Source organism: Lemur catta, chromosome 5 (assembly GCF_020740605.2).
Source record: "Lemur catta isolate mLemCat1 chromosome 5, mLemCat1.pri, whole genome shotgun sequence".
NCBI classification, from domain to species: domain Eukaryota; kingdom Metazoa; phylum Chordata; class Mammalia; order Primates; family Lemuridae; genus Lemur; species Lemur catta.
Window position 1 is genome coordinate 8,099,223 of NC_059132.1, and position 20,708 is coordinate 8,119,930.

Genomic DNA, 20,708 nt, shown 5'->3' on the forward strand with positions numbered 1-20,708 from the left:
AATGGCTTATTAAAGGCCCTTACATGGATGGCATCAGTATCACATGTCAGAGATGAATGGTGTTCCTAATTTGCTAGCCACTTGGGTCAAGTTTACTTTAAGCAGGAAGTGCATTTATACAAGTAATGGTAACACAGATGGTCTCTTGGGAAAAGCTGTTTGTAAGGGTTTAACATTTTTGAAGTTTGCTTTTCTGTATCTTCTAAGTGGGCATTTTATAGGCATTGGGCCAAAGCGCCTTCAAACCCTGCTCCTTAACACAGGTGTGATTGTGGTCGATGCCACTGAACGCTCAGACTCACGGGCTGTGCGTTTGTAAGGGTGAGGCCGAGTGAGCTGAGGGCCAGGGATTTGAGCCCTCTTCACTTGAGTCACATGCTTTAGGACCAGGACCATGCTCCTTAAAGTATGATTGGGAAAGGCAGCAGCATCTTCTGCACCTGGGAGCCTGCTGGAAATGTAGAAACTCCACCCCAGACCCACTGACTCAGAATCTGCATTCAAACCCGATGCCTGGACGATCTGTGAGCACATCAGAGTTGGAGAAGCACCGTGCTAGGACCCCAAAGTCTCTGCTTACTGGTGGCCAAGCTCAACTCATGGCATCACTTTCTCTTTCCATCTCGCTTCTAAAATCATCCTCTTTAGAGGATAACGTCCCCTCAGTCAGTGCCTCCCTTTCCTCCTCATCACTCCCATACCCAGTCCCCAGACCCAGATGAATTTCCCAACATCCGATGTCCTCACTTTTATCAAGAAACCTCTTCTCATGCTCCCACCTGACGTCATCCAGGGGCTTCCTGCTGCCGAATAACCTTGAGAAGGTCAAGGCATGGTAATGACTCCCCCCAAGGCTATGGATTTATCCTGCTTTTCTGTGGCTGAGCCTCCCCTCCTTCATTTATTCTGCATGGGGATTCCATCCTCCTTAGTTGCCCACCAGAATCCAATCTCCCCTTTCTGTTTTAAATCCCCTCTGTTCTTGAGGAAGGAATTTTTTGTCTCGGTTTCTGCTAGTGGGATGCTGCCTTCCTTTAACCTAGCGATAGTCTGCTTTGCTAATATTTGCCGGGTATTGAAAGGACAAAAGGGAGTCATGCCAGATGTTTGGGGGAATTGCAGATGGGGTTTACTCAGTAGAAGGAAATGGTGTGCAGTTACTAATGACCCACTGGGCAGTCCCCTTAACACACTTCCTTTGGCCCCACCTTTGCACTGAGGGCTCAGCCTGTACCAGGTGCCCAGAGGCAATTGGACATCCAAACCCAGACCCAGACTGCCCAGCCAATTGGCCCCTAGAAGCAATTTGGTCCCTCTGTTCCAAACTGTGCTGGGGTAAAGGGCTGTGCAAAAAAGAGGACTGGGCGTTTAGAAGCGCGTTGTTTACAAGTTCAGGCTCTGTGGGCTGGGGGTTAGCGCAGCCAATGGTCAAGGGAACATATTTGGGTCCACCAGGTGAGGACCCCTTGAGGCTCCTCTGGAGCGATCAGCACCCAGAAGAGATTTTTTTTAATCAGAGGAGACTGGCAGGGGGAGAAACAAGATCGCTTTCTGGCCATAGTGAGTCCGGGGGCCGCGTTTGCAACTTCCATTCTTCTTGAGGCCAACAAACCAATTCTTCTCTGCGTGCTTCTTGGATATGTAGGTGTTGTAATGGTTTTCCTCCAGCCTCTCCAGGAACAAACATTCCTCATTTGGTGTTTGCTAAAAAGATAAAAGAGAGTAGAACCTATCAGTGAATGAGTTTAAATGGGGTTTCCCTATTTACTAGCTGTGTGACCTTGGGCAAATTACTAAAGTTGTCTGTGTCTCAGTCTCTTCTTAAGGAAAATCGGGTCAGTGATGGAACCTATCTCAGACAGTGGTCAGGAGGACTTGGAATGGTGTCCAGCACATAATGACCCTTTAGTCTGCATTTGGTATTATGGTAAGCTCCCCTCCTTTTGCAGTCCGCAGGACTCTAGAATCTCCCACTGGGGAGATCCTGCTAGACCATGAGCACTTTGAGGGCAGAGCTGGATCTTTTGTCTCTATAGTGATCTGGTACATAGGCGTGACCATGTAAATACATGCAAAATAGGTAAAACCAGACTGTGATGTAGTGGGTTTTTTTTTTAAAGTTTGGACTTGAAGAATAAATGAAAACTTAACTAAAATTCCTTTTCATCCTAGTCATTTTCACTAACAATATCAGTATTTTACCTTACTATCATTACGAACAAAATGCTTGTGCAACATTTGCCCTAAGCATAAAACATATCCTGTAATTTAAATAAGTTTAAAAAAAATGAAAATAACTTATTTTTGGCTACTCATAAAAATGTACTTTAAAAAAATCATCACTTTAAAAAAGCAAAACTACCTCAAATCCCACCACTCAAATATAGGCAACTGTTAATGATGAACATCCTTCCCTACATCTCTTTATGTATATACATAATAGATAAGGCTATAATGGATATAGATTTATGATATTACCAAAATGGCATGTTGTATCTGCTGTTTTAAAAAATGGGCCATAAACCTATGAAAACATATTAAATATCTCCAGCAAGAAAAATGCAAATTAAGAAAATACTTATTGTATGTTAGCTGTACTATGTACAAAGATCAAAAACATATACAAGTCTTTGTCATGGTGAAAGTATGGGAAATAGCCACTTTTATGTACTGTTGGTGAGATAAATTGGTGGAAACTTTCTGAGAGCAGTTTGGCAGTATGTATCAAAATTTTAAATATGCGTTACCTTTGACTCAGCAATTTCACTTCTAGGAATTTACTCTTAGGAGATAGTTGAGCAAGTGTAAAACCATACTTTCGAAGGTAGTCTTTGAAGCATTGCATATAAGGGCAACAAATTGGAAGCAAACTATATGTCCATGCAATGGTGATTGGCTGAGTAGATAAAGGTACCTCTATATAGTGGAATCTAGGACAGCTGTAAGTTTATTAGGCTGAAAGGTACCACAACATATGAAATAGTGAAATTCCTTGAAAAATATCTACCAACCATTATTCTGTTTACTTGTAATTCATCCGTTAGAGAGGGGGGGAAGTCAGGTTTTGAACTTTCTATTTGTCAAGATTTTAGAACACACTTATTTTATTTGGATTTAAAACAGGTCTATTAGATGTTCAGTGAACTGACACATCTGACTTTTCTCTTTTCCCAAGTCATGTGATCTGTACATTCTCCCATCGCCCACAGCGGTCGGTGATCTCCTTTCTGGTGGTTTCCAATCATATTATTCATTGGTCTCTACCTGTGGGCATGTTAGTCTCATCTGATGATAAGCCCTACTGAGGAAAGAGATGGAATCTTGTCGGCCTTGTGTCTGTCCTCCAGACTCAGAGCCTTGCAATAGTAGGTGCTCACCAGATAGCTAATGAATTTAACTTGATTCTTGAGATAATATAAAGCAGTCAGTAAAGTTAAGCTTTCATTAGTAAGAACCGATATAACAGGAAGTATCCTGCTTCTTATTCGTGTATAGTCTAGTGAAATGACAACGGGGTGAGACACTGTAGATCATTTTGGAACAAGAGGAGATATAAATATAATATTTAATTGGATGACTCTGCTGCCTCTAGAGGAACTGAGTGCAGACACGAGTGTTTGATGCACATCGTCAGGGGTGGGAGGAAGTAGGTGGCTTTGGACCTGTGTGGGTTGCCCACTCTCCCGTAGGGAGGACTCACTCCGTGACGCCCCTCAGTGGGCGTCAGGCCAGTGTTCTGTGACGAAGATGAGGATGGCCACGTCCCCCACCTGATGTCTCTCTCTTACGCTGGAGCAGTTGACACACAAAATAGCTGAGTCACAGGCTGAGTCAGCAGGCCAAATCAGAGGTGCTCCGTCTCTGCACTAGGATTTGTCAGCCCTTGTTATGCACTTGGTACAATGCTGAGGGCATACGGATTAACTATTGATTCATGCCTATTATTTTAATTGTTTCCTTTTTTATATTTAGCATGGCGTTTTTCCAATTACATAGGGGACATGTACTCACTGTAAAAAATTTGGAAAACACAGGAAGGCATTCACATGTTCTAAAATCACCCATTTACTATCCCCAGAGATAAATATTAATATTTTGCTATATAGCCTTTCAAACTTATTTTTTTTTAAACAAATATATTCTTTCTCCACATACACAAATCTGAATTAGGATGGATTAGTACCTAAATTTTATTAGGAGCATAAGGTAGAACTTTGAGAGATTTTAGAACTTTTCTTTATCAAGGGGGAAACTTTAAAAAATCATAGGGATCATGTACTATGGTCATATTACAGGTGAACTACAGTGACAGCCAGGGCTATGGTAGGAGAAGGGAGTGCCTGGAGCCTGGAGGAAATTAGATTCAGGGAGTTCCCTCTCAATATTTTTATAGAGGTAAAAGCAGGTTATAATAAACATCAAAATTGATTTAAAGGGGAAAAATCCATAAAACTGTAACATATAATAACATAAAGCACAGTCCAGGGTAAGGGACTCATAAGCAGATTATTTGTCTTAGAGCCACCATTGATGGCTCTAAGCCACCTCCGACGCGCCCGCTACCCTGTGGGTGTGTACTGGGCGCTGTCTCACCGAGCCCTCATAAGCCCTGTCATTGATATCATTACTCCGTCACTAGCCCCGCTTTAGACAAGGCTCAGAGTGGGGAAGTAACTTGCCAAAGTGGTAGAGGCATGAGCTTCCACTATGAGTCTGAGATTGAGTGATTGGTTGGTTAGTTGATTTTAGTACCAACTGGAAAAACTACCTTAAAAAAAAAAAATCTATTCCCTATGTAGTAGTCACTGCTTGTGCGCCAAAGCCCTTAAAGCTGTCCCAGCTGATCCGTATTTTAGATGCTATTAATACCTATCACTCTGATGATTCCACCTGCCGACTCCTAGCGGGCGGGGAGAGGAAAAGGAACTCTGTTCACATCTGGAACCTTGGCTGAGATGGTAGCTTCCACGGAGGGATTCCCATGCCCACTGTCACTTAGCAATTTGATAGAAGTAAAAGGAAGCCCAGGACTAAAATCCCTCCTATCGGCTGCCTTTTTGTAGACATCTTCATAAAAGGGAAGAAAGGGGTCTGGGTTGGGTATGAATTACAGCCACGCCTTAATTAAAAGATGTTAGGATACAGAAAAGGGATCGTTGAAGTCTAGAAATAATTTCAAAACCTGAAGTTATTAGTTTCAGTTAAATTCTTCATTCTCCAGTTAAAACTTTTAGCAGAGGTACAATAGGAGCAAAAGCAGATCACCTCTATTTGTATTCTTGTCTCACAAAGGCCGACATATACTGGGTCAAACCTGTAGAAGGCATTAACTATGAGCAGGCCATGTGGAGGATTTTAGCTGCTGAATAAATAATTTAACTATATCTCTCAATGTGGCTCATTCATCCTTACATCCCTTTCAGTCCCTGACATGGTACTTAGACACAGGAAGCATTTGATAAATGTTGAATTAAGTTATTAAGCTTTTCATCCTTTTAGGTGATCCTTCCAGCATAAAAGGGGCTATTTTCAAAGTTTTATGCATGACATATAAACTATTACAGTCCAGGCTCTGCAATTTCTGTAAAAAGCCTTAAGAGACACACCCATAGCACATAGTAGGTGCTCAAGAAACACTTTCGGAATAAATGAATGAATGAATGCAGTGGGATCAGGTCTTCTAAAACGAGTGACTGAGGAGTCACGAAAACATCAATCAATGTTTCCTGTGTGTTTATAAGATAATACATGTGAGTATTTTGAGAGAATACCACAAGAAACTCTTTGATGTTTGTGCCGAAAATAAGGCAGGGTGAGGGTAGGAATCCTCCTGGAAAAAATAACAAACAAAGACTAATTGTTGCTTTATAGTGTGCATCACTCCATGTAACAAGATTTCTGGAAGCCTCAAACCTTGGCCGCGTCTGGAAGCGTGTCAGCCTCATACTTACTGAGCCGTATAAAAGCCCGTCGGCGTCCATGGCCAAGTACTGGCCAGTCTGGGTACTCTTTATATACACCTCCCCCACGCTTTCCGCACTGAGCTGCAGCTGAACTGGAATAAAAATAACACGAGCAAAAGTAAATAAACACTACGCTTCTGCCGATAGGGCCCGGCAGCCAGGACAGTTGGCCATGGAAAATTCTGTTCATTCATTTCACACAGCCCTCAACGATGAGCCTCAAATTAATCAAAACATAGAAATACAGTTCCTTTTTCTTTGCCCTCCAAAGAAAGCTGTCTGTTGGGAATTATGTTCTTGCAAGAGGGGGGAGAGACGATGGCCAACCCGTCCACCCTGTTGGACACGATGCCTCGGTGGGCACCGTCACAGTGCCTTGTGCCTTTCCCTCCATCCCTCTCTCCCTCCGTCTCTCTGTCTCTCTCTGCCACCTGGAGGAAAACATGTAATGAAGGTTCAGTCAACTCGCCAACCTCAGTGGCAACCCAACTGGGGTGCAGGTAGAGGGGAGGTCCCCAGCTTCTGCCAGGGAGGAGGAAGCAGTTACCTGGAAATGCAGTGAAGAGAACAGTGGTTCTCAGCTGGGGGTGGTTTGGTTCCAAAGGGCACATTTGACAATGCGTGGAGACAGTTTTGGTTGTCATAACTAGGGGTGGTATGCTACTGGCATCTAGATGGTAGGGACGCAGCTAAACGTGCCACCGTGCATAGGACAGCTCCCACAGCAAAGAACTCTTCAGCCCAAAGAGTCCCTAGTGCCCAGGCTGAGAAACCTGGAGATGGAGGGCATGCACGGTGAGTCACACTGAGTCGCCAGCTCCCCGTTTACACTCATCCACACCCCCAAGATGCTTTGCCCAGTGCTGGGTACATAATCGGAGTCCAGTATCTATTTGATAGTTATTAATTTGTTCAGTCAGCCCAGGGTGCCTTGGGAGGAGGGTGCTTTGATGGTTTACATTTGGCAATTGGAATTAATTCTGGACTCTTCTGCATAATTCCTTTGATCACCAGGCTGTTATAACCATCATTATGGTTAGGAATGAAATCTAGAACCCAATAGCTCTCCAAGAGGATGAGGGGACGTCTCTAAGGGTCAGCTTGTCAGAGGCCAAGGGGCAGGAGAGGCCGGAACGCTGGGCTTTGGTTGGCAGATCTAAAGCCCTCGTTGCCTTTTCTTTGTTTTCATTTTTCATTTAATTTCTTTGAATCAGAAATATACTTACATGCTTCAAACCTGGAAGCAGTATCAGAGAAGACAGTGAAAAGTCTTCCCTTCCCACCTTTCCTGTCTCCCACCATGAAGAGGCCAGGTAAGATCCTTGCCCTTGTGCCAGACTGTACCTACATGTGCCGGCGTTCGTGGGCAGGGATACAGAAACAAACAAGGGAAGCCCTCCTGGATACTGTGCTGGATCTTTCTGGAGAGACTGTATGCATATAGGGCCAAATACATATTATCTCTCTTATGTTTTCCATACAAATGGTAACATAGTATACACACAGCTCTGCACCTTGCTTTTTTTGCTTAACAACCAATTGGAGATCTTTCTATATCAGTACTGAAAGAGTTAACCAACCTCATTCTTTTAGCCAGTTGAGTTGTGTTCCATTATGTGGCTATACCACAATCATTTAACCGCTTCCCTATTAATATGCCTGTATTTGCTTAATCTCTCCTTGCTTTCCTTCTCTCCTGATTCATCCTGGGGGTGATACATCGTTATATCACCCTTATTGAAGATGCGGTTCTCTTGTCTCCAGAAGTCTTTGCTAGACTCAGGGCTTCTCTAGCTTCCTGTGGTGAATGGAGTTTCATTCCCAGGAAGGAAACGGGAAGCCACTGATCCACTTTCCCACAGGGCCTGCTGTTTTGGGTTAGCTCCGAGAGCGCAGTCTTGAGAGAACAGGCTAATGGGCCTCCATCGTGATCTGGGCCCTGCCCTTTCTAGCCTTAAGTCACACGGCTTGCCCCTCCAATGCCTTGGGACGCGCCGTCATGGGTCCTTTCACCCTCACCCCACTACCCCTGCCAATGCCACCCAGTCCCCACATCATTCTCTTTCTCTGCCCCTTATTTAGTTTCTTTCGTGGCACTTAACCCAATATACAATTATGTTATTATTTAGGGGTTTACTAGTTTATTCCTGCCTCCCAAAGAGAATGTACACTCTGAGCGGAAAGGCAGGGATCTTGTCTGTGCCCCGTGGGTCCCAGCATCTCACACAGTGCCCTGCACACAGGGGACAGTCGATATGTATTTGTTGAATGAATGACATTAGAGGGAATGTTGGCAGAGGTGATTCTGCTGGCCCTTAATCAATAAGCTGCACGCTTGGAATTGCGTTTCCAACACCGCTCTGCGAGTGCCGCCAGACGGGGCCATGTGGAGAGGTGTAGGGCTCAAGGCTAGACTCTGCCACCAACCAGCTGGCTGACCCTGGCCGGGCTGCTGAGCCTCTCTGGGCCACAGTCTCCTTATCAATTCAGCGGGGGATGTTTGGGTTCAGTCTCTATAAAGCTCCTTCAGGGTCTACCAGTCCATGAAGCATGTAGATACCTTTAATAACAAGGCTACACGCAATAGAGTATTATTTGGCAATAAAAAGGAGCAAAGTTCTCGTGCATGCCACAGCACGGATCCATCCTGAAAACACAGTGCTAAGTTAAAAGAAAGCATTACAAAGGACCACCGATTTTATGATTCCATTTAAATGAAATGTCTAGAATAGGCAACTCCCTAAAGACAGCAGGTAGGTTAGTTGTCACCGGAGCCTGGGCAGGGTGGAGATGGGGGAATTATGGCTGAAGGGTATAGGATTTCCATTTGAAAATGTTCTAACGTTGACTGTGGAGGTCGTGGCACAATTGTTAAGAAAAGTTGTCAGAAAACCCACTGAATTGTGCACTTTAAATGGGTGCCTTGTATGATATGTTACTTAAATCTCAATAACGTCATTTTTAAAAAATGTGCTGTATTTTCATTGGGCTTTATGGTTTTCAGAGAACTTTCACATACATTTTTCTATCAGTATCTCAGCATGATCGTGTATGTTTAAGAGAGACTAAAGGAAGGGGATACACTTTTATTGATCACCTACCATGTGCTAGGTGTCATGCTAGTTTCCATGTTGGTGTAAGTCGTGTGAAATGAAACAGTGTGGGCTCCGGAGTAAGGCGGCATGAATTCAGACTCCGCTCGGCTGTGTATTAGCTGTGTGATCACTGGGCAGATTGTTTACTTGTTTCCTTGTCTATAATGATAGTTGTTGTAAGGTCTAATGCATGGGAGGTGGCCAGTGCTATTATGATCATTTCCTCTGCTTTGCTGACCTCATCTGCCCCTTGGAGGCAGGTGGCACCTGCTCCGTCCTATAGGTGTGGCGCTGAAGCTCCGTGAGAGTGTGTTTCACGCAAGGTTGTACCTGTAAGACGGGCAAACCACGGCCAGAACCCAGGCTTGAGTGTTCCAAGTATCCTGCTTTTTCCTCTTTTCCACACAACCTCTGGGCTCCAATTATGAGATGGATGGGTCCCCGTCCAGCCATCCTCCCCTGCTGGGACCCCCTTGTGTTCGGATCAGACACGTACAATATGGCAGGCGTCATCCAGGATCCCGTGTGGAGCCGTGGAATGGGGGTGAGCTTCGTTGCCTGGGACTTTCTCCACCAACCACCCGTATAGGTAGGTATTTAGTCAAACACATCATAGGTGCTACAGAAATCCCAATGGACAGGTCTTTTAGGTAATCAAAAGCTTTTTTTAAAAAAAGCCTTTCATTTCCTGATTGTTTCTGTTCTGCTGCCTTAGCTAGTACTCATTCGTCTTGCCATGGGGGTAGGTAGAGTTGATTTTGCCATCTGCAGAGTCCCAGCAGGGCCACGCGCGGGCCCCGCCGAGGGAGCCGAGAGCCGGAGGCCTGCCTAGCGCTGACTTCAGCCCTCAAACACGAGCCCCAGCACCAGGGCTGCTGCGCTGGTGAGAGTTCGTCTCAAGAGTTTCCTCTGTAAATATTATTTCTCCAGGATGTCCAAGTTTCATAGCTCATTTGCACTGGATTTCTTTCTGGCGAAGTTTCCTAAACATATATCCTCTGCGAGCAGGGCTGGCAGGAAGGAGCAACACCCAGCCCGGGCTGCCGGCGTAGCTGACTAGGTGTCCGACTCTGTAGTGTGACTTCATCCCCGTGTTCCAGACCTACATCCTCTCGCAGCTGCTGCTGAGGATGGGCGAGGAAGGAGGGAGCGTGGGAAAGGGGGGCTCAGAGAGAGGGGGCTTGGCCACACAGCGGCAGAGCCTTCCTCTTGTGGCAGCAGGGAGGGGTGGGGGAGGGGAGCTGGTCAGTGGACACGTATTCATCTGCCAGGTCTGGGACTTGTGCTCAGTGACACACCTGGTCCCTGCATTCGGGGCTTCCCCGTGATTAGGGATACGGACAAATGAACCCATGGATGAGCAAACAACAGGATGACAAAAGCTCCACTTGATTTTGAGCTAAAAGCAAACAAAAGTGAGAAAACTACAACAAAAATCCCCCCTCCCCCATATAGATGTGAAAATACAGATTGTGGGAGAACATAGTAAATTCTTGATGGAGGTTTTGGGGCAAAAAAACCACACACAACCATGTGCATAGTTCATGAGTATATATGTAATAAAAAATATAAAACTGTGCACTAAATACAGACCAAATTTACACAAGGAGGTGCTCTGGGGAGCAGAAAAGGAGTAAGACTGGGGAGAGGGATGGAGCGAACATTTCCTTTATCCTAACGCTTTATTTCTTTAAAAACAATTCTGGGGCAAGAACAGCCAGCTGGTAATACTGGCTGACCCTGCCATGGAGTTGCTGCTGTCTGCTGGTGTTTTGTCTGTATCTAGCACACAATTTTGTATTTTACTACACATATGTTCATGTGCACATTCATGTTCATATGTACGTTGTGCTTTTCACAAAACTTTCATCAAAGATTTACTATGTTCTCCCCCAGTTCTCCTTCCTACCTTTCAGGGGCGGTAGTGGGTATTTTAAAACTCCATTCTTAGTCAACGGGCAAACATTCAGAACTGGCCAGGACTTGCTTTTTTTTTCCTGGTGACCCCTGAGATGTGGCTTCACCCCACGTTGCATCTAGACCTGAGCATGGGTACCCACAAAAGGTGGGTCTTCGTGGGGGCAGACGGGGACCCAGGAGAACTGGGCAGACAGGACGGGGGAGGGGCCGCTGGAGCTGCAACTTCCGCTTTCATTCCGCTTTGAACACTCTCCCCCAGGTTAGCACCCAGGCAAAGGAGGGTCACCTCCTCTTTATCTCATACAGGAACTTCAGTCAGGACTTGCTATCGAGGAACAGGACGGTCAGTGGCTCTAAAGCATCCCAAGGCTGAAGGGGCAAGGACATTTCTGAAAAAGTGAGATACGTCCATAGTCTGTAGGGTCCCTCTTTCCCTCCAGTTCTGCAGTGGGGACAGCAGCAATTCACTTAGCTGGCGAAATGGACAGCAGCTTTGTAAAAGGTACTCTGGTGACAGACGCAAATTTCTTGGAGAAATTCAAACTGGTGAAGCACTGTAAGAATATACTGGAAAAGGGTTGGAAGTATTTGCTTGGAGGATTTGTGACCATAAATATCCCTGATAGAATCCAGAGTCCTGTTCGGAATACGTTAGGAAGTGTTGGTTTGGGAATGGCCTGTTTATCAAAAATAAATGTCAACCTGAAATATTAATATAAAAAAGCCACCTTTGTGGATCGTGCTCCTACCTAGTCTCATGCTCATTATTTAAACTCTTGCATGGCTCTCTGCATACTTAGGGAACCTAACGGGGAAGCCAGGGCTTTTGAGCAGATATACCAGCCCCCAACGAGGCATCCACACCTTCTGAGGAATTGTAAATCTGCATCCCTGGCTTTCTTGTTGGCTCCCAGAGCCTCCCATTAGGTCTTAGCCATAGTTTGAGGGAAAGGGGTTTTGAGGTTGCCAGTGCAGTGAGCTTTGGGCTGCTGCACCCCGTTTCTGAGCGCCAAGCCGTCTCGCCCCGCCAGAGGAATTTCTCAAGGTAAGATTACAGCTGGTGCGTTCAGCAGGAAAATGCCTGGAAAGGCAGGTTCTGCTTCCCCAGCATGTCTGTCCACGGTCTCTCAGCCTGCTTTCCACCTCTGCTCTCCAAAGAGAGGCCAGGAGAGATTACGTGCCTGGTTTATTCTGGGTTGGAGACTTCCCGTCCTTTGCTGTGTTTACCCAAAGTGAGGTCAGCCTCATTCAGAACTTGGTGAGGTTGTTTTATGTCAGTGGCGTTTATAATTAAAACATAGCCACAAGCTGGCCTCTGTAAAACACTGGAGAAAGAGAAGGGGGAAAAAATCAATTTTGGGAAAAAAATTCCAGTGGTTTGGAATATATATATGTACACACACACACACGTATATATATAAAAAGACTTTTCTTAAAACTTATAAAGGTGTCTGCTCCTTTAGGATCTGAAAAGGGTGCCTAGAAAATTTTGGTATAGTACAGAGACTGAATGATATATATGTTAGTGATATATATGTGTGTGTGTGTGCATATATGTATTTTTATATAAATATATATATTTTAAGTTTATCTAGAAAAATCCCTCTGTATAATCAGATCAGGGGCGGTGGGGAGGAGGGGCAGGGAGTCCCTTCCATCCCGTATGACCAAGGTGAGGACACGCTGTCAGGAGCACGTCCCAGCCCGGAGACCTTCCCTCTCCCTGACTTCCGGCAGCAGAGCCTGGCTCTGCCCGTCGTGACCCCTGGAAAGCTGTTTTGACTTTGGGTCCGAGCTGCCTGTGCGGATCATGTCAACCAGAGAACAGAAATCTGGACTCCCCCAAAACAGCAGGGCCAGAGGGATTTCAGTGAAGAGCAGTCTGCCCTTTACAAAGGACTGCAAAGTAGGATTCTCTTGACTGGTGAGCTCTGCAGTGCCTTTAGGATGTGGCTTGATTTATAAATATTTGATTGGCGCACACTTTGCTCAAGAACATTTCCATTTGCGTGGCGAGCGGCGCCGGGAATCCTGCTCCCCACGTGGCCTCTTGCGTGCTTGGGGAGAGGGGGGGCCGCGGGCTGCAGGAGGAGGCTGCAGGTTTGGGGTGCTCACGCGCGTATTATTATTCTCCAGTTATTGTGCCAGTTCTTGTTTCCATGGAGGAATACGTCATGGCCCCCCTTCGCCAGAGAGGAAAGTTCCCGGAAAGAGCAGAATCAGACCTGGAGCTGCTCCTTGCCTTTGCCCCCAGCCAACTCGCTCTGCCAGAGAAGTGAGGGCAGCGCTCGCTGGGCCAGGACCTGGCACATTTTGCCTTCCTGCCAGGTCTCGGGGGCTCCAACCCTGATAGTCCCAGAGAAGCTGAGATGAAGAGCTCTGTGAGCCACTGTAGTGTTCATTACGTTTAACCGACTTGGAAGATCGGCTGGTTAGACGAGGAAGGCTAAGTAAGCCTAGGGATGATGATGATGATAAATGCCATTTTTTGAGCACTTATTGTATGCCTGGTATTGTGCTAAACACTTTTATAAAATCACATTGAAAATTCCTACTTTCTTATGAGGTAGGTACTGTCGTCATTCTTATTTTTAAAGTGAGGAAACTGAGGCACACAGCGTTCTCTGTGTCCCAAGGTGACCAAGAACTAGTAAACAGCAGTGTTGGGACCTGAGCCTACCCCCACCTGACCTACACAACAGACTGGATGAATCCAACATGTTTCTTTAATCCATCTGTGGCAACAACACTGCCACGGTGTGGTGTCGGGGGCAGTGGTGAGATGTGGACAGAACCTTAGTCTTGGAAGCGGAAGATGTGGTTGGAGCCAGGCGTTCCCAGGGAGGAGCTGGCCACGCTGTGTTCCCAGAGTGATGACAATTAGTAAACGACAGGTTTGTAGTTAGATGGGAATGAAAGAGTCTAGCACAATGCCTGGCACATATCAGGGCTCGACATCTATTTACTGAATATATTGTTGAATTTGAATTTATCTGCCACCAATACAATTCAGTCACTCACCAAATTAATGTTTACTGGGTATTATACCAAGGGTCAGGCAATGTGTTAGACACAAAAATTGCAGTATTGAGCAATAAGAGGAAAAGTCCTTGTCCTCAGGGAGTCCACTGGGAGAGAAAACCATTGAATAATCACACACGTAAACGTAGAATTATAACGCCAAGGAAAGCGGCATGATGTGTGAGACACTCTCCAAATGCTCTGTGTCCAAAACCCTCCAGGACCCTCCCTCGATGGTGACAGCATTGACCCATCTCCCAGAGCTGAGGTTCCGGGAATCAACATGAGCCTTCTCACTAACTGCCCATTGTCCCCAGAATCTGCAGCTGTCCCAGGCTGATTCTGCCTGGCATTGTGTGGCAGTGTTCCAGATGTTCCCAGCCTGTGCTGATGGTTGCCTAGAGCTCTGATGTGAGGCATGGGAAGGGCACAAACCAAAACCATCTTCTCTGCAGGCCAGAAATCGCCACCAGTGGTGACATTCTACTCAGGTTTATATTAGAATGGCCTGCAGGCCAGCACCCATTGCAGGTTTATATCACCATAGGAAACATTAGGTACTTGGAAACTTATTCTCCCAGAGGAAGGAAGAAGACAAATTTTGAAAATTGGCCCACAGCAAATTTGGGGAAAAAGAAAAGCCGTGAAAAGGAGTTAATTTGGCCTTGTAGAGCTCAAAGACAATCACACAGTTCTAGCTTGTGTGATTTATTTAAATATTTGGCTTTTAGAAATGCTCTTCCTGAAGGAGGTCTTAAAGGGTGACTCTACCTGTCGCCACAGTCTCTAGTCATGCTCAAAGGAATGATCAAGAAATAAAACCATCCCCTTGTCCAGCTGTGCTGAGCACACTATCCAGGGAGCCTCCTCCATGCCTGGCCAAGGCTGAGTCTGTTTCTGAAGAACCCTGGAAATTCCGAAGGGCCCTGGTAGTACCACCACTGAGCAGAAGAGGGCGCCAGAACTGCATTCAGAGAGTGCAGCCACTGCCAGGACTCACTCAGCTGCAGGATCTTAGTAAATAGAGTGTTCAGCCTTCTGCAGCGCACAGTGCAGTGTTACTAGTCCCAGTCCACAGGTGAGGAAACTGAGTCACAGTGGCATTAGAAGATTTTACCCAAAACTGAACAGCTGAGAACACTGGAGACATTTACATTTCTAGACAAGGATGATTGGAAGAGTCACAGGGCTAGGGGGCTGGAAGCTTCTTTTGCAGAGTGGGTTATGCACAATGGAGAGAATGTTAGTTGCCCAGTGCTGCTCTAGTTAGAAAGTGGCAGGGCAGGGATGGGGACTCAAACCCTCTGACTCTACATCTAGGCCCCTGCTTCTGCAGAGGGTCTGGGGGTTAGCCAGTAGCCCTGGCATTGGCAGGTACAGGGATGGCCCTCTGCCTGCCCACCTCAGTTACTCTGATTTCTGTCCTCTTGGCCCTTGTTCTTAGTTCCAGAATAGGCAAATAATAGGCCAACGCAACAACTCAGTGTTGGCAAAGAGGCCTGAATCCAAGCCTGAATCTAGACACTTGGCCCTGCTGGGAGGTGACATTATAGAGCAGAGACTAGAAGGTGCGTCCTTATGCTGGGTTGAATATGTGGACAGCTTGGTGACAGCAGCAGTATTAACCAGAACGTGCTGTGCTGTTACTCTGGGCCAGGCACTGTGCCAAGAACCCTCACTATATTATCTCATTTAATTCTCCCAAGAAAACTGTGAGGTTTCTTATTTTATAAGTGAGAAAACTGGGGGTGGGAAGGTTAAGTAACTTGCCCAAGTTCACTTGGCAAATAACCTGGCATTACTTGGGTGCAGACATCCTCACATACACTCCTACAGCCACATTGTGCTGCGTTCCAAGGTTTCGTGACATCTTAGGGCAGTCCCAGTGTTACATACCAAGAGTGAAGTCTATATTGTTAATGATGGAATGACAGTAATGAAGTCATATGCCGTTGGTGCAGAAATTCTAGTATTGCAACCTCTTGTTACTCCAGAATTCAAGATTTCCTGAAAGAGCCAGCTTAACCCAAGGAACACATCACAAGTTTGTCTTTCCTCTGGGGTTCTGAGTGCCAGAGAGCATTCCCCATTGATTACAAAATTGGTTAAGATGTATTAGAAACATTTAAAACCCAGAGAACTTAAAGCTTGTTCCCTTGTGTTGTGTAGGGCAGATCACACAAACAGTATATCATGCCTGACACGATGTGCTACAGTCTAAGTCCATTTATTTACAGTAAACATTGCTCATGTATGTTTTTCTAACAAATTAAATAGAGTCTTTTTTGCCTTATTCTAGTACTCATGTTTCACTGAGTGTAAGGCATTCAGCAGGCTCATTTGCAGACAAGCCATCAAAACAAACCTCAAACCCTAATACCGCAGCTGCAAGCCCCAGCCTCAGTCTTCCTGCTCCTCACCTCAAGGGTCTGGGTGGTGAGTAGGAAGGAAGGGACAATGTCACCTGGTCTGGAAATGCCAGCATCCACCCCCATGACCTTGCACCCGAGGGTAGAGAGTGAGCACCATTGAAGTGGTCATTTGTGCTTAGAGCCTGCAGCCTCCGGTGCGTAGTCCATGAATAATTAAGACCACCTGATATATAAACCACAACGTCAAAGCCAATGTTTTGCATTCCATCTTAAAGCCAGTCCTGCAGAACCTTACTTCCTGCCTGTCCTATCGTTGTCTCCCGATTTCACCCACACTTTCCTTCCCTTGATTTGCGGCATGTTTGGCTCTCGAGATTGCTGACCCTCTAAGCAGGGACCGGCTCTGCCTTTTGGCTTCTCTATGACATCTAACGCCTCAGTGGGACTCAGGGAATCTCCAATAACATCACGGTAGGACCCAGACATCTGATATCAAACATACACACCAAGTCCTGAAGCAGAAGGAAGAGATGTTTATACTTAGATAGTCAGGAAGGTTCTTTCCTCCAAAGCCATCCCTTCATTTATCACCGACACCCGAGAGCCGGGCGGCCAGGGAGAGACATTGAGCATTTGTCTTGAGTGGCTGCTGCTCTCCGGTTTCTACAACGTCTGGAGAATGACTTTACCCCTCCCGGTTACCGCAGCCACATCTGCACGATACGCACGGGGAGAGCTGCGTAATTTACGATGTGCAAGACCACGATTATGAACTAGGATTGCACAAATCAAGCCCAGTGGAAACATCACCTGGAGAGTTAGTTAACCTGAAATCGAGCCCACGTCTCTGTGCGGGCTCACCGTCACGCCCACCCGCCTCTTCCCAGCGTGGGGCAGGCAGGCCCCCGCCCGCCGTGGGGGCCAGATCCTCCACCGCTGCGGGAAGGTGGGAACACAGGCAGCGATGGAACACTGGCAGCCAGGTGTAGCGGGTCAGCAGAGAGGCCTTTGAAAAACTTGAAACAGGACACCTTTAGGGAAGTGGTGGCCCCCACGGCTCCCTAGTCCACACACCCAGACCTTTGCACACAAACGTGTGTCACCCCCACCTCTGAATGAGTCGTGCCTGAGTAGGGCCTTGGAGAAGTGGGTTCCTGTTCTTAGGCGTCCTCCTTCCTCTCATCCCGGACCAAGGGAGACATCAGAGAGGCGAGGGGGGACCCGAGGGAGGGGTGCTTACTGTGCTGGTCGCTCCTGTCTCTGGTCCCATCCACTGTGCCATCTGGAAGGATCCTCAGGAAGTGGCCCCCGTTGCTACAGTAGAGCAGCTTGGGCTTCTTGTAGTTTCCTGGAGGCAGATTAAACTTCTCCGTCAGGGCCGTGAAGGTTGTGATCTCCCCTTCGGCCATGGCTCAGCAGCTGCTGCTCGTGGGGCTTTCAAGACTGTAAGAAATTAAACAAACCTGTAGAATGTTCTTCCAGCAAAGGCACGACGTACACTTTGAAGAAGGCAAAGTCAGCCCCAGGGCGCGGGGCTCCTGGTCGGTCAGTGAGCGGGTGATGCCCGCCGCAGATGGGCTCCCGAGGCGGCCGGTGGTTAAGGAAGGATGGTCCCTGGCATGGGAGGGATTTTCAGGGCATTTCTCTCTTCCCAACTGGATGGAGCTTTGAACCAAGCTGTGCATTTTATAGAACTTCAAATTTAATCATTTGACCAGGGGAAAAAAATCATGTTTTGGTCCCTCCTTCTGGTCCACACACATCCTCAAATTAAACACTGAAGTTGCACTAAAATAACACCCTGGGTCTGGCTGAAACCCACAAAAGCCGAGAAGGCCGGGGCTGAGGTTCTGTCCTCCACCCTCACACTGTCCTGACTCGGTGCTGCAAGGCCTGCGGGCAGCACACGGCACAGATGGCCCGGACACCTGGGGACCCGTGAGCAAAGGCATCGGAGGCCTTTCAGGGACACAACAGGGACAGTATAGGGTAAAGGAAACAGCCTGGGTTTGCTGTGGGGGAGCAGAAATAGAACCAGGCGATAAGGCACAGAGTGGGATTAGGTGAGGTTTTTAAAGCACAAACACTGTAGCAAAGGAAATTTTAAGAGACAGACCCCATTATGCAGGCCCTGCCTGGTTCCTGCTCATCCCACAGATTTCATACGTTCCCATGTCGCACCCACGAGGTGGGTCTGCCCCTGCACACAGGCCATCTTCATCCTGATTATTTTCTAACATGACACATACTTATAACACAGGAACCACCGTATTATATATTATAATCCTCTAACACTGTAGGTAGCCACAATGTACAAATTTATATTATTAGTGGAAAAATGCATTCATCACACCAGGATTAAAAAACAAACCAATGAGCATTAGAATTTTAAAGCCCATGCTAGCCTCACCGTTTAAGAGAAGGAAGTGCTGGTGACTACAGAAACTATAAAAAGAAAAAGGCCAAAAAGAGACCAGGAAACTATCTGGGAACTGCACCCGGTAAGGCTGAGTAGTAGGTGCGATCACCAGGGCTCATTGATTAGCAGGTGGTCTTACATAAATGATAGCCAGCAGCAGCAGCCGCATAACATGTTCTGGGCTACAAGCTAACTCTTGTTAACCTCACCACAACCCTTCGAAGTGGACACAGATATTATCCCCATTTTTTATCAAATAGAAGTAAAGCTTAGAGCTGTTAAATGGCCTGTCCAAGGGCAACAGCTGGCAGGGGCTGAAGCTGAACCGCACAAGGACTCGGAATGCAAAGCCCCCATTTGCCCCTAATCACCAAGGAAAGGCTAAGTGACCTCACTCATACCCCAGCGCTTTTACCAGAAGTGGGGTTTTCTACTCATTGCCCGGCTTGTACATCTGCCCCCCGTAACCTCGTCGTTCTTTTAGTTATTCATTTGTGACCCAAACGTTGGCCATCTCCACTGGTCACTTCCACTTTTGTCCCCGTGCCAGCCCCGAAGCGGGGCCCCCACGCGCGCCCTCGTTCCCCGGGAGAAACCCACCCCGGCAGCCCCACGACCCCATCCCGCACAGCCGGCCGTTCCCGCAGCAGCCTCGGGCAGCTGCTCCTGTGGAAAGCAGCTCCGTCGTAAATCGAGGCACCAATTACAATAATTTGTCCTCATGACTTTGGAATTAGGGTTCATGCTGGAAGCCTCCATTTGTTTTCTCTGCTCCTGGCATTTCAGTGTTTCTGGTGCATTTCTCCCAGTCTGCAGCCACACACATTGGTCCCAGTTCCAGCTACTGTTCGAGGTGCCTCCTACGACCCTCAAAGAGAATTCTGCATGCACCATATAAACTATACTTAAGGTCAGAGCATCCCAAACATCCGCTCCACATATGGAGACAGTCTGGCCAGTTTTTTTCACATAATACCATAACAGACAGAAAATTAATTTCATTTACGTCAATTTCACAGGGAGAGCTGCAGTGTTTACCTTGCACACCACATTGCATTTCCCTCCCAAATCCTCAGTATCTCTCCCAAACCCTTCTTTCATCCACAAGCCACTGAATCTCTGTGCCCACCTCTGTCTCTGTCACGGTCCCTCCCTGTCTCTCCACACATGGTCTCTCCACCCAGCCTCTCGCTCCCATTCCTCACTTCACTCCCTTCTGGGCCCCTTCTCACATAAAGCCATCAAGTTCTCCCACACGTGGGTGTCACCTCTCCGTTAGCACACAACGGTCACCAGATTCCCCTTCCCTAAAATACAACTAAGAGATAATAAATTTTTTCATTAATTTTTTTTCCCAAGCACTTCCTAAGTTATGCACTTAATTCAGTACGGGAGACAATAATTATAGGCTAGTGGTTGCCATTTCACTGTACAAATAGTCGTTTGTATGGTCAATCTTAGGTGGGCAGAATTTTGTTTCTTGGTGACTCTGGGTTTCCTCCAATGGCGGTCCCCCTTTGTCCCTGTTATGTGGCAATTCCACGTTAAGGGTGGCCTTCCTTCCAGATCCAGCCCCAGTGAGGCGTCCTACATTGTTTTCTCAGTGTGGGTCATGGATTTGGCTCTGTCTTTTGGCATCCTTGCTTCCATCCCATTGGGATGAGGGGGGACAGATGTACCAAAAGGCTGGTTGAGGTTGGAGGCACCGGTTCCGGCAGAGGACTGTAGTAACGCTCACGTTCACATGTGTGTATGAGCCGTGCAGCCTGCACTTCCTCACTGTGGAGCTCTCACTGGCTAAATGACCTCAGCCAGAGCCCAGCAGATCCTCAGGGGTCCCCTCCCTGTGACCACGGTGCAACCTGCAGTTATACAAGGCCACAACTTTGCTGTCTACCTGCTCCCCGCAGTGAGAGGG

The 20,708-nt window shown here is 46.9% G+C and overlaps 1 protein-coding gene across 3 annotated transcripts in view; it reads right to left on the minus strand.

Annotated features, from left to right (window-relative positions):
• Window positions 1–1,106: 1,106 nt before the first annotated feature.
• Window positions 1,107–20,708, minus strand: part of FGF1 (fibroblast growth factor 1) — an 88,123-nt gene continuing 68,521 nt past the window's right edge. For all 3 annotated transcript variants that reach the window (XM_045551094.1, XM_045551093.1, XM_045551095.1), the window contains 3 exons: window positions 17,612–17,814; window positions 5,952–6,055; window positions 1,107–1,704 (listed from right to left, as the gene is read on the minus strand). In XM_045551094.1, the coding sequence (XP_045407050.1) occupies window positions 1,510–1,704; window positions 5,952–6,055; window positions 17,612–17,780 (468 nt within the window). In that variant the 5' untranslated portion in view covers window positions 17,781–17,814 and the 3' untranslated portion in view covers window positions 1,107–1,509. The remainder of the gene's footprint in view (window positions 1,705–5,951; window positions 6,056–17,611; window positions 17,815–20,708) is intronic.